The following is a 13948-nucleotide window of genomic DNA, read 5'->3' as shown; positions in this document are numbered from 1 at the left end:
TCTAATTAACTTTAAACCTGTTTAAATGTAGACATTCATGCTTATTTCTAAAACATTTAAACATAACATAAAGTTTCATTAAGATAGTTCCCTGACAAATCCGTAATTACCCGTGTTGACAAGAAATTTATTTGAAATATCTCACCAAACGCAATATATCTATTAGCACGCCATTTCCCTTATGTCTTAATAGAAAATAGTTCTTTAACGACTGAAAGGCGTGGCTTAGCTGATAAAGATATCCAATATATTTTCTTAGAAGAGATGCCTGTTTCTTGTGTTGACCATTAAATTGGTGAATTTTTTTATTAATGAGGTTGTAATAGGATGTTATCTTATCTTAACATGAGTGTATGTTAACTTTAAAATAAACCAGAAAAAGTTTGGACAAAAATTAAAAACAGGTGTTAAAATAAAAGATGGAACCATTAAAATTAAATAAAGAAAGTGTTTCAAAACATTCTAAAGACATGGAAAGGTCAAATAAAGATGACAATCCCGAGGAAAACCGAACTAAAGCTAAACTTTCATTTGGAATGAGTAGAATTCTAGACAATAGTGAAAAATCTACAGAGGAACAAACTGTGCAAGAAATAAATTCGGACGATGAGGACGAATCTCGCCACGCAGACTCCCCAGAGTTTACAAAGAAACGAGTAAGTGAACTGAGTGGATATAACAGTTTTGCACATTGTTTACAACCAATGCCATATGTACCGTTCGGACTGTGTGGTATCCCGTCATTAACACTTCCCATTCCCAGACCTAATCCTGTTGTTCCTGTGTTATCGTCATACTCGTTCCCAGGATGGATGGATCTTAGGAGGGACAGATATAGCAGTAAGTACATAGTGGTCACAACTGCACCAGAATAAGGAAACTACGTTATATGACAAATCTTTAAAAAAAAATCATAAAAAACGAAACTTTCCACAAAGAAGGTACATCATATTGAAATTCATAATATTTGTATTTGTTCTAATATATATAGCATGTTTATATATTAAATAATTATTCTTAGAAACGAGAATATACCAAACTTAGCAATATATCATGTATTAAAAAATATCTATTTTAAGAAAACTGTTCTCCCTGGAAAAAGTAAAACATGCTACATAACATTTGATTTAATATTGAATAATTGAAATTAAAATAAATTGAATCATTTTACAAAAAAGACTAGAAATATATAATATTCATTTTGCGTATTCATTTGATTCTACTTATCTTGTAGTATGATCAAAGAATTCGATATGTTAAAGAAATTAAAATAGCATACATTATCATAAATATTTATGAATTCTTGTATTTACTGATTTCATCTGTATATGTGAAAACACTTCAAATAAACATGAAGGTGACTTATTCAGAAACAAATCTACAGAAAATCTAGTATTTAGGACAAACTATACTATCTCAATGTTAATAGTGTTGAAGAAAAAAATATGTCAGTACATGTGTACTTTTATTCATATTAAAGGGTGATTAAATATCTTGACAAAATATAATTTGTTAAAAAATAAATGAATGAATTTACGAAAACAAAATATTTAAAAACTAAAGTATATTTGCATATTTATACCGACAGCAAATATTCATGCAATGCAAATAAATTATTTATAATTTTCTACAATCTCTCTATTGATTTATAAAAAAAATCTTTAATTTTTATAGCTAAATTAATTTTTAATCTGTGAATACTCTAATAGCATGCATATTTTTTTTCGATTTTCTAAATTGTCCTGTTTTATTTTCAGTAACGAGAAGAATTGGTCATCCATACCAGAACAGAACCCCACCCAAAAGGAAGAAACCCCGAACATCATTCTCAAGGTTACAGATCATGGAACTAGAGAAACGGTTCCATCGGCAGAAATATCTGGCCTCAGCAGAAAGATCAGCACTTGCTAAAGGTTTAAAGATGACAGACGCTCAAGTTAAAACATGGTTTCAAAACAGACGGACGAAATGGAGGTAAATTTGTTTTCACTTTTATATTTCTGTTACAATCCCGATGGAGTATGGCAATTTGTTTTATTGTTCAAAATTACGACAATACTTGACATCCTTTTATGTATAACTATGTATTTGCGTTATTCAAATTGCACACAATTTGTTAAAATTAAAATTCCAAAAATAGTATGTCTAACCTTGATTTTAAAGGCTATTTTTGATAAATAAAAAAAAAGATTTCCTGGGTGCTGCTGTTATAAGATAAATGTATGTATATATATATAAAGAAACTTCATCTCTTGGAAAGGGTATTTTGCAAATTTGAAATTGAAGGGTGTTTCGGGGTTAAACCATGATGTCGCCAATTTACTTCTTATATTTACTGATGCCTTTTGAGTCCTTTAAGTAATTAAACTTGATACTTGAACTAACAAATTTAAATGAAATATATATATATATATGTGCATCAGGTTTATAAATTATTTTTCAGACGTCAAACGGCAGAAGAACGAGAAGCGGAGCGCCAAGCAGCAAATCGTCTGATGATGAGTCTGCAGTCCGAGGCTAACAAAACAGTTTACGATATCAGAGACCCTCTGTGTATGAGCAATTCTTCACTTCATGCTCTTCAGAATTTGCAACCTTGGGTGGATGAAAGTTCTATGAGTTAGCATAGGGTCAGCTATTGCTTTATTTGGTTATGGTCAGTGAGTTCAAGAAAGGTGTATTAAGTTGGAACTATTTGATTTTAAATCAAACTGGCTACTTTATTGTTATTTTATGTTCAACTAAATTTATTAAAATTTTATTATCTATTGAATCATTATCTTCAATATTTCTAGGAATAGGGATAGCACCAATATCGCAAAAAAATACCCAAAGCTAGAAAACAATAGATTACAACTGCTTAACATTATAAACGATTTGACTACTCTGTTATGAGGCTTTTCAGTGATTGATTGTCTTGTTGCTGTATACCGCATTGCTTTACGCAGCATAAGCGATAAAGGCAAAATCGCGACGATGATGTTTTTAAATGTTTATTCAAGATCATTCAAGTTTATTTAACTCTTGGTCACGAATGTAAAGAATGATTGTTACTCAGAAAAACGTGATGTGTACATTTGAAACTGGTACCACATGATTATGAGTTTATTGAGGTTTGATAATAATTTAACGTGATTTAATTTCATATCCTTTAAATCGTCGGAATTCTTACTGGATATAAGGTGCGCAGATTTTAAAAGACATTTTCTTTACTTTTACGAGTCTGGAAAAAAACTAAACTTTATCATAAATAAAAAGAGTTATGAAAAATAAATATAAAAAAACTTATAACACAAATAGGATATTTCTTTTTTTGCTATTGATTGTTCCAAGTTTATGTAACATGTTGAATTTATGCCGCATATCTTCTAGTTAATTCGTATTTGTCTTTATCGGCTCTTTTAATGACTTGTTTATTCTTTTATCATTTTTGTCTCTTGTGGAAAGTTGTCTCATTGGCAATTATACCTCATCTTCTTTTTTATTTTTTACTTTACAGTATGGCTAATTTGAAAGTACACCACATCCTTGTCATTTGGTCTAGGGTGAAAAGCGTCTCCTTGCATAGCTGTTAAGGTATCAAATGACAATATGGTGACTAAAATATATCACTTAAGAGACGATTCTACTTTTTAGATTGACATTTTCCTCTAGTTGCATCCTCCGGCATGTACATTTAACAAAGACGGTTTGCCAATATGTTCTAATGTGACAAACTTAAAACAGCCATGGTTTCGTTCCCTATCTTCTATTATTAGGCTATGAATAGAACATACACATTAAAAAAAGTATACTTAAACTCAGGAAAATTCTTATATCGTTCCACAGCAAAGGGCTACAAATGAGTATATTAACTATTATTCTTTCTTCCGATTGTCTGACCATTCCGAGTACCAACTTGTCTCTCACAAATAATTTCGAATATGTTTATAAAAGGTACGAGGCTTATACTTTTATACGCCAGACACGCGTTTTGTCTACATAAGACTCATCAGTGACGCAAAATAGTTAAAACGCAAAAGAAGTAGAAAGTTGAAGAGCATTAAGGACTCAAGACCCCAAAATGTTGTGTCAAATACGACTAAGGTAAACTATGTATGGGATAAGAAAATCCTTAGTATTTTGAATAATTCATACATTTGTGATTACCATATTATTGATATTCATATCAACACTGAATTGAATTTCCTTTTATATGAAGACTTTGTAAAACCATGTAGAAGGTTTCATTGTAACTGGGTATCCCCCTTGTCCCCTTTATTCCTCTGTGCCTTCTCAGGTTACCCTTGCCATGTGCGGTTTGTCCCCCTTGTCCCCTTTATTCCTCTGTGCCTTCCCGGGTTACCCTTGCCATGTGCGGTTTGTCCTCCTTGTCCCCTTTATTCCTCTGTGCCTTTTCAGGTTACCCTTGCCATGTGCGGTTTGTCCCCCTTGTCCCCTTTATTCCTCTGTGCATTCTCAGGTTACCCTTGCCATGTGCGGTTTGTCCCCCTTGTCCACTTTATTCCTCTGTGCCTTCTCAGGTTACCCTTGCCATGTGCGGTTTGTATTCTTCAAATGTGATGGTACGTATTCTTTCTCTGAAATGTTGGTTTTTGGTGCGATCTGTTGTATTGTCTAATGTTTCCTTCAGTAGATTTGTATTCCAATGGGAACGAAAAGTGCCCCTCTTATTGCAGATATGTTTCTGATTCGATGTCGAATAACAATACTTGGATAAACAGCATCAAGACTAAACGAAACATCCATCACTTGGTAACAATTTGCAGATATCAATAAACGATATATATGTGTTTTCTGCGAGCTATATTCAGTCTTAATGAACAAATTATCAACCTCAATCTACTATCATTATAACAATTAGTGACCGAAGTCTTTTCATTAGACCTAGATTTCAGAGTTACTTATGGTAATCTTTATTTCGAATAAAAAAAGGTTGACTTTTTTTTCGTTTACGGTGATGTTATTTCTATATACTCCCTCTTCTGAAGTTCACATTTTTCACATGGCTCGATATGCAAAACGTAATTTGCATGTGTCAGACCCAAGTCAAGAGTCTGAAATTGAGTGGTTGTCTTTTTTGTTTGTGTATTATTTTGCCGTTCTTGACAGTTGTTTTTCGTCTATTGATTTCCAGCTAGTTTAAAATTGAGAATGGGCATTGGGAATGTGTCAAAGAAACAACAACCCGACCAAAGAGCAAAAAAACACCCGAATGCTACCAATGGGTCTTAAAAAAAGCGAGAAAATCCCGCCCTAAAAGCCAGAGGCTCCTGACCTGGGACAGGCGCAAAAATGCGACGGGATTAAACATGTTTTATGAGATCTCAACCCTCGCCATAAACATCTAGCCAATGTAGATTAAACAAACACACAGCGATAGGCACAGTAAAACTCAGTTTAAAAGAAGTCCGAGTCCGATGTCAGAATAGGAAGCAATAGATAGCCAGGATCGTGTTATTCAGTGGTTATCTGTCATATATATCTCTTCTTCGTAAATTGTTTTGTTATAAATTAGGCCGTTAGTTTTTCTCAATTGAGGTGTTTCACATTTTGTTCATTTCTGGGCCTTTTATAGCGAACTATACGATACGGATAGTACTCATTGTTGAAGGCCGTAATGTTGCCTATAATTGCTCACATCCACTTAATTTTAAATTCGGTGGATATTTACCTCATTGGCAAGCATACCACAATTTATTTTGGCTAAATAGACGCCATATTGAAGTTATAAACTATACTATTGGTGTAAAATCATCAATTTTTGTTCTGTTTTTTTTTCTTTCTTCTTGTTATGAACATCGATTCGCTAATTTATTGTTTGAAACAGGGGTTTATTTTTATACGACCGCAAAAATTAAAATTTTTTTGGTCGTATATTGGTATGATGTTGGCGTCGTCGTCGTCTGAATACTTTTAGTTTTCGCACTCTAACTTTAGTAAAAGTGAATAGAAATCTATGAAATTTTAACACAAGGTTTATTACCACAAAAGGAAGGTTGGGATTGATTTTGGGAGTTTTGGTCCCAACATTTTAGGAATTAGGGGCCAAAATAAGCATGTTCTTGGTTTTCGCACTATAACTTTAGTTTAAGTAAATAAAATAAAAATCTATGAAATTTTGACACAAGGTATATGACCACAAAAGGAAGGTTGGGATTGATTTTGGGAGTTTTGGTTCCAACAGTTTAGGAATTAGGGGCCAAAAAAAGGGCCCAAATAAGCATTATTCTTGGTTTTCGCACAATAACTTTAGTATAAGTAAATAGAAATCAATGAAACTTAAACACAAGGTTTATGACCACAAAAGGAAGGTTGGGATTGATTTTGGGAGTTGAGGTCTGAACAGTTTAGGAATTAGGGGCCAAAAGGGGGCCCAAGTAAGCATTATTCTTGGTTTTCGCACCATTACTTTAGTATAAGTAAATAGAAATCTATGAAATTTAAACACAAGGTTTATGACCACTTAAGGAAGGTTGGGTTTGATTTTGGGAGTTTTTCTCCCAACAGTTTAGGAAAAAGGGGCCCAAAGGGTCCAAAATTGAACTTTGTTTGATTTCATCAAAAATTGAACAATTGGGGTTCTTTGATATGCCGAATCTAACTTCGAAGTAGATTCTTAATTTTTGGTCCCGTTTTCAAATTGGTCTACATTAAGGTCCAAAGGGTCCAAAATTAAACTTAGTTTGATTTTAACAAAAATTGAATCATTGGGGTTCTTTGATATCCTGAATCTAAAAATGTACTTAGATTTTTGATTATTGGCCCAGTTTTCAAGTTGGTCCAAATCGGGGTCCAAAATTAAACTTTGTTTGATTTCATCAAAAATTGAATAATTGGGGTTCTTTGATATGCCAAATCTAACTGTGTATGTACATTCTTAATGTTTAGTCCCGTTTTCAAATTGGTCTATATTAAAGTCCAAAGGTTCCAAAATTAAACTAAGTTTGATTTTAACAAAAATTGAATTCTTGGGCTTTTTTGATATGCTGAATCTAAACATGTACTTAGATTTTTGATTATGGGCCCAGTTTTCAAGTTGGTTCAAATCAGGATCCAAAATTATTACATTAACTATTGTGCAATAGCAAGAAATTTTCAATTGGACAGTATTCAGCAATAGCAAGAAATCTTTAATTGCACAGTATTGTGCAATAGCAAGAAATTTTCAATTGCACAGTATTGCGCAATAGCAAGAAATCTTCAATTGCACAGTATTGCGCAATAGCAAGAAATCTTCAATTGCACAGTATTGTGCAATAGCAAATATTTTCAATTGCACAGTATTGCGCAATAGCAAGAAATCTTCAATTGCACAGTATTGTGCAATAGCAAATATTTTCAATTGCACAGTATTGCGCAATAGCAAGAAATATAGAAATTTTCAATTGATTGGAGTTATCTTTCTTTGTCCAGAATAGTAGTTGAATCAACTTCTTAAATCATTGTTTTATACAATATACAATGTATATTCACTTTTACTACCAACTGTTAAATTAAAACAATCTTTACCATTCAGTGATAACAAGCACCTTTTGTTACATTTTAATATTTTATGATGTATTTAAATGAGTAGTTATTGTTGCAAACTCCATTAGAAATTTGAATTGAGATCAGTTTTGGAAAAAGGGAAAGGGGGATGTGGAAAAAAGGGGGGGGGTTAAATTTATCTCATTTCAGATTTCATAAATAAAAAGAAAATTTCTTCAAACATTTTTTTGAGAAGATTAATATTTAATAGCATAGTGAATTGCTCAAAGGCAAAACAAATATTTTAAGTTCATTAGACCACATTCATTCTGTGTCTGAAACCTATGCTGTGTCAACTATTTAATCACAATCCAAATTTAGAGCTGAATCCAGCTTGAATATTGTGTCCATACTTGCCCCAACCGTTCAGGGTTCAACCTCTGCGGTCGTATAAAGCTGCGCCCTGCGGAGCATCTGGTTCATGTATTGAAATAGTGTACGGCTTTTGTCGAGACATCTCACAAGATCATGTCTTTCCTGTATACTGATTGTGCATGTCGTTGTTGTATAACATTTACTCCGAAGTCCAGTCACTGATATTAGGGTGTATGGTGCTATCAAGTCCAGTCACCGATATTAGGGTGTATGGTGTTATCAGTAGTCTAATTACTTAAATCTCTCTCAGTAACTGTGAGCTTTATTCTACAGCTATATCTCATTCTGGTTTTCTTTGATTTTGTTTTTTCTGCTCAGCCGTTAAAGAATTTATAAGGGGTGGTCGGAATAAAGAAAGTATAGAAAAAGCTAGCTAGCCTCGCCTACATATTGCTTTGTCTCAAAGAACGTTGTTAGTAGTTGGCTTTTGTCATACATTTAGTTTTTAATTTGTATTATGACAATTTTATTCTCGACTTGATTGAATTTCTTTATCTAATTGTTTTGTGGTTACATGTTTGAGATGTTAAGTCTCGTTGACTTATTCCCCACGCTTCTTTTTTTTCTCATTAGTTTTCATACTAAGAAACATATTTTTCTATCAGCGCATGATCTATATTCTAAATTTTTCAAGGAATTGCAAATTTTGCACTTTATTTAAAATGCGAAAGAACAGGAATACCAACAGTAAATTATATATAATATCTCAATAGTTGCTGCGTATTTCATAATTATCCTTTATCAGGAATACTTGAATTGGCCAAAACTGACATTATATATAGCGGTTCTATTTTTATTTGTGGGATAACATTTCTTTTTCGTATGTTGAACTGTAGATAAAGTTCGTGCTAATAATATAATTATGCAATTAAATTGAATGCAATATTATCAATTGCGAATCTAGAGCTTCGACTGTCATTGAAGATAATGAAATGGTTATTTAACTCACTGGTTATACAGCTTTAATATTTAAAGAACTGCTGGGCCCGTATGCATAAAGCTACTTAAGTTAAGATTTTCCTTAATATTACTTACCTAAGGGAATTCTTAGTCCAATCTAAGTTTAAGGAACACTTAAGTTAAGATGTTTTATGCATACGGACCCTGTACTTTTTGTCGCAACAAAAGTTAAAATAACTAACAATGGATACGCGTTTAATCAGTATAAAAGATGCAATTCGCCCACGGGTTCGTGATATCTTTTTAACGAACCAACGTGTATCTATTGTATCTCCTTTATATAATTTGTCTTTAATTTGAATAAATGAGAAGCAAAACTTGTCTCTGACTGTCATGTGTCTTACCATTTAATTTTGTCATTTTATCCGGTAAACTTAAATTTACCATAAAGCGCGGAGGTTTGACTAGCCACAAACCCAGGTTCAACCCACCATTTGTTCTTAAAATGTCCTGTACAAAGTCAGGAATATGGCAGTTGTATAGTTCGATTCTATGTATGTTGCATTGTCGATTGTTTTATTGTTTTTGTTGCATTTCAGTCTTCTGCTGTCTTTTTCCCCTCTTATAGTTGAGGTGTTTCCCTCGGTTTTAGTTTGTAACCCGGATTTGTATTCTCTCAATCGATTTATGACTTTTGAACAGGTCAGCGATATACTACTGTGGGTTTATTTGACCGCAAGCTCGGACGCTGAAAGTAATATTGCAGCCATGTCTGGTTACAATTCGTCATGCAGTTTCGGAGGTGATCGAGAATAGGAACAAAAATATAAAGTAACGAGAAACTCGGAGACATACGACAGACGATAACAAAAAAGATAGCTCCCATGGTACAGCTTCGGTAAGATCAGACACAAGCACATGTGTACGACTTGACACTGTTTCAGAAATGTTTTGAAATTAAAAGACATAAATAACATTTTTTTAAAAAGTTAAAACACTTGAGGAAAACGATGTTATTATTTAATTTTTGTTCGTTAAATGACATCGTTGTCGTCATTACATTATTTAAAGATAAATATAATACAATGATGTAATTGCTATTGCTTCAGTTGGTCTCCTGTTTTCTGATTGAGATTAACTTTCTAAGAATATTTCATTGCCGTTAGATGCTGCTTTAATTTATTAACTTTGAATCCATTGTCTTTATTGAAAATGAAAAAATAGTACAAAAACAATATATCTTTAAAACTCACAATCCATCATATGAGATAATTGATTTTTCAAATATAGTATTGCCTAAGTACGTCATATTGTTTCAATATTGTAACGTTAATTTGACGTAGGATGAGGTACGAGTCGGGCCTCCCGCATCTCTAGCTAATATTTCAAAACCAACTTCATCTATTATTTAAACACTATTATCTTAATCGGAAGATCGTTGTCTAAATGGGCGCTCACAACAAATTAGTTTCTAATTACTTGTCAACCCTATTGGCCATTTAAAGTGACTTATTCACCAATCCATTCTCTTTATGGCCAAGTTAACAATAGCCTCATTATTTATCGCAGATGCTTTGAAGTCTAACCGAAGTCAGATGTACTAGCCTAAAACAAGCGACTTTTTTCAATTAAATTTCAAACAAGTAAAGATTGTTGCCATCAATTACATTGCAGATGTTCTGGCTGACGATAAGTAATTGTCTGAATGTTAAAATTTGTTACGTACGCTTATTAAATTTTAAACCAGACAATTTAAAATGGTTGTGTTTCGCCTTAAGTAGTATAAGTGTCTTGATTGCTGAGCTTGGTTGAAGTTCTAAAAATGCTTGTTACCGGCGTCAACGGCAAACGCTGACGCTTAACAGGCTTCTTGTTTTATGCTTGCTATGCTCTTTGAAACTGTTATCAGTTGATTATTAAAAGAAAGACTGCAATATTTTTTCTGTCTTTGAATAAATAACATTAAAAAATGCGATGCACACTAAAAAAAAACAGCGTCACATTTTTGAGGTTATATCGTATAGACAGAAACAATATTAGTCATTCCTTATAATTTCTGTCTACATTATATTTTTACGGATTTAAAATCATGAAAAAAACGTTGGTGATGTCACGCTCACAAAATAAAAGTTTGTCTATGAGCTGATAGACAATAGCAATTCAGCCAATCAGAAGACTTGTTACATTAAAAATTAAATTATCAGCTATCATACATAAAAATTATTATGATTAGTTGCAGGAAATATGTATTAAATAGTGTTGGGTTGTTTGTTTTATTATAAACAATACCTCTTTAGAGAAAACTCACGATAAAACAAAAGTGGACGTAAAACTGTAGTCTTTACAAACTACATGGAGGAAATGGTTTTGGGGTTTAATAATTTTGATCTCAGCAGATTTCTGTTTTGTGTTTGATCAGGTCATTGTATTCTTTAAATACATTTCAATGTGTATTGTTTTGTCTTATTTCTGTAAAACTACAACATTGCCCCCATATGATCTCATATCGGTTACCAAGTGGTTTAAGTAGTCCAAATATTGTACCTCTTGCCTGTCCACACGGTTCTATCCACACTAAGTTATGAGTTAGAATCCCATAACAGGTAGGTGTGCTCGACTCCTATCTGAATTGACCAGGATTGTCAGTTTTCATACTGAAGTTAAGTGGTTACAGGTTGGTAGAACTTTATTTGCCACAGCGGCTTAACCAGGGTTAGCTCGGTTGGTGCTTCAGGTATATGTGCAGTCGCTCCATTTGCTTTAAAATCAGCTACCGGCGCAAATAGGTAAACGACGCCCTCGCCGGTCTTTATACACCAGCTAGTCATCACGGCCGATCAAAAAAAGTATGGCGGAAAGCGCAATTTAAGATTGGAACATTTTTCAATCAGACTATATTATAATGTGATACTGCAATGGTCTACTATGAAGACAATAAATTGGTTCATTTCTTTCATATTACCAAGTTAAGAAAGCAAAACGATCTTGTTTCATGTATGGATATCTAATATCCTTGGATTTTTGTGTGTTTTGTTCTGATTTTGTGTCATGGATGGATACTCATATCCTTTGTCTATTGTGTGTATTGTTATGATTTTGTAACATGGGTGGAAACCTCATATCCTTTGCCTTTTGTGTGTATTGTTTCAGGTTTTTTGTCATGGATTAAATACCTCATATACTTTGCTTTTTTGTGTCAAGTTCTGATTATGAATCAAGGATGGATACCTCATATCCTATGCTTATTATGTGTATAGTTCTGATTTTATATCATGGGTGGATACCTCATGTCCTTTTCTCTTTTTTTTGTGTATTGTATTGTTTTTGTGTTTTGGATGAAAACCCCATATTCTTTGCTTATTGAATGTATAGTTATGATTTTGTATCAAGGGTCTCATATTCTTTGCTTTTTGTGCGATTTCATTGCCTTTGTGTCACTAATGGAAACCCCATATCCTTTGTTTATTGTGTTATGGTTTTGATTTTGAATCATGGGTGGATATTAAACTCATATCCTTTGCTCACTGTATGTATTGTATTGCTATTGTGTCATGCAGGGCCGTAACTAGCCTCTTTTAATAGTGAGGCAAAACATCACAAAAAAATTATGCAAATTTGGTCTACCTTTGTGAAACATTTTATAATTATAGTCGTTTTTGTGTTGACAGTTCTGATTTTGAAGCATGGATTGATACCTCATATCCTTTACTTTTTATGTGTGTTTTTCTGATTTTGAATCAAGGATGGATACCTTATATCCTTTGCTTATTGTGTGTATAGTTCTGATTTTAAATCAAGGGTGGATACCTTATATCCTTTTCTTTTTGTGTGGTTTGTATTGTTTTTGTGTCGTGGATAGAAATCTAATATCCTTTGCTTATTGTGTGTATTGTTCTTATTTTGAATGAAGGCTGGATATCCCATATTCTTTGCTTATTGTGTGTAGGATGGATACCTCATATCCTTTGCTTATTGTGTGTATAGTTCTGATTTTAAATCAAGGGTGGATACCTTATATCCTTTTCTTTTTGTGTGGTTTGTATTGTTTTTGTGTGGTGGATAGAAATCTAATATCCTTTGCTTATTGTGTGTATTGTTCTTATTTTGAATGAAGGCTGGATATCCCATATCCTTTGCTTATTGTGTGTATAGATCTGGTTTTGTATCATAGGTTTCATATGCTTTATTTTTTGTGTGATTGTATTGATTTTGTCTCACTGATGGAAATCCCATATCCTTTTCTTAATGTGTGTTTTGTTTTGATTTTGAATCATTGATGGATACCTCATATCATTTGTTTATTGTATGTATTGTTTTGCTATTGTGTTTCTGATTACGTGTAATGAATGGAAACCCCATATCCTTTGCTTTTTGTGTGTATAGTTCTAATTTTGAATCATACATGGAAACCTCAGATCCTTTGCTAATTGTGTGTATAGCTCTGATTATGTATCATGGATGGATACCTCATATCCTTTGCTTCTTGTGTGTATAGTTCTAATTTTGTATCATGAGTAGATACCTCATATTGTGTGTAATGTTCTGGTTTTGTTTCATAGATGGATACCCTATATCCTTTGTTTTTTTCTATTTTAGTATTAATGACATCTTGGTAGTTTTTATATCCTTTTTATATTCTTTTGTGGGTAGTTTGTGATTGTACTATGTAATGTATCCTTAGCGGAATTAAAAGTATTTGTGAAATTGTGAGTGATGACTTTTTAGACTTGAGGATAATAAACATGATCAAAGTAAGAAAGTGTGATACTTGATCATGGACATATAAACTGCCATACATATTTTTTCAGCATTTAATTGACATCAAGTACAATAATATCTCCTAAGAGGTTTAAAAACAAAGGACCTTGTTTTAAGCAAGAAGATCTGATGAGCTGAAGTTTTTGTGATTCTAACAAAAGAGGTCGATTCCAATGCATTTTTTTATGTAAGCCTTAGGTTGTATAAAAAAACCATTAACAGCTTACTAAAGGATATGGGTTTTACTCATTGTTAAAGGTTATATGGTAGGTCTGTGTCATTTGTTCTCTGATGGATAGTTATCTCTTTGGCAATCACACCAAATTTTCTTGTTTTTATAAAGTTTCATTTACATTTGGCTAAAGTGTTCTTGAAGACAATCTAA

At 32.7% G+C, this 13948-nt stretch overlaps 1 protein-coding gene across 1 annotated transcript; it reads left to right on the top strand.

Annotated features, from left to right (window-relative positions):
* Positions 1–298: 298 nt before the first annotated feature.
* Positions 299–2773, top strand: LOC143070506 (T-cell leukemia homeobox protein 3-like). The gene is made up of 3 exons (XM_076244768.1): positions 299–840; positions 1758–1974; positions 2444–2773. Exons 1-3 carry the CDS (start codon positions 420–422, stop codon positions 2622–2624), a joined length of 819 nt encoding a protein of 272 aa, XP_076100883.1. The 5' UTR covers positions 299–419; the 3' UTR covers positions 2625–2773.
* The last annotated feature ends 11175 nt before the right edge of the window (positions 2774–13948 follow it).

The sequence above is a fragment of the Mytilus galloprovincialis genome, chromosome 4, assembly GCF_965363235.1.
Source record: "Mytilus galloprovincialis chromosome 4, xbMytGall1.hap1.1, whole genome shotgun sequence".
Taxonomy (NCBI): domain Eukaryota; kingdom Metazoa; phylum Mollusca; class Bivalvia; order Mytilida; family Mytilidae; genus Mytilus; species Mytilus galloprovincialis.
This window is presented reverse-complemented; position numbering and strand designations above follow the sequence as displayed.

What these genes read in the sequence shown, in the direction of transcription:
- LOC143070506 (XM_076244768.1), top strand. Translation starts at nt 420, where the DNA reads ATGGAACCATTAAAATTAAATAAAGAAAGTGTTTCAAAACATTCTAAA. An exon ending in TAGGAGGGACAGATATAGCA is followed by an intron (nt 841 to 1,757) that starts GTAAGTACATAG and finishes TTTTATTTTCAG; the next exon opens with TAACGAGAAGAATTGGTCAT. An exon ending in AACAGACGGACGAAATGGAG is followed by an intron (nt 1,975 to 2,443) that starts GTAAATTTGTTT and finishes ATTATTTTTCAG; the next exon opens with ACGTCAAACGGCAGAAGAAC.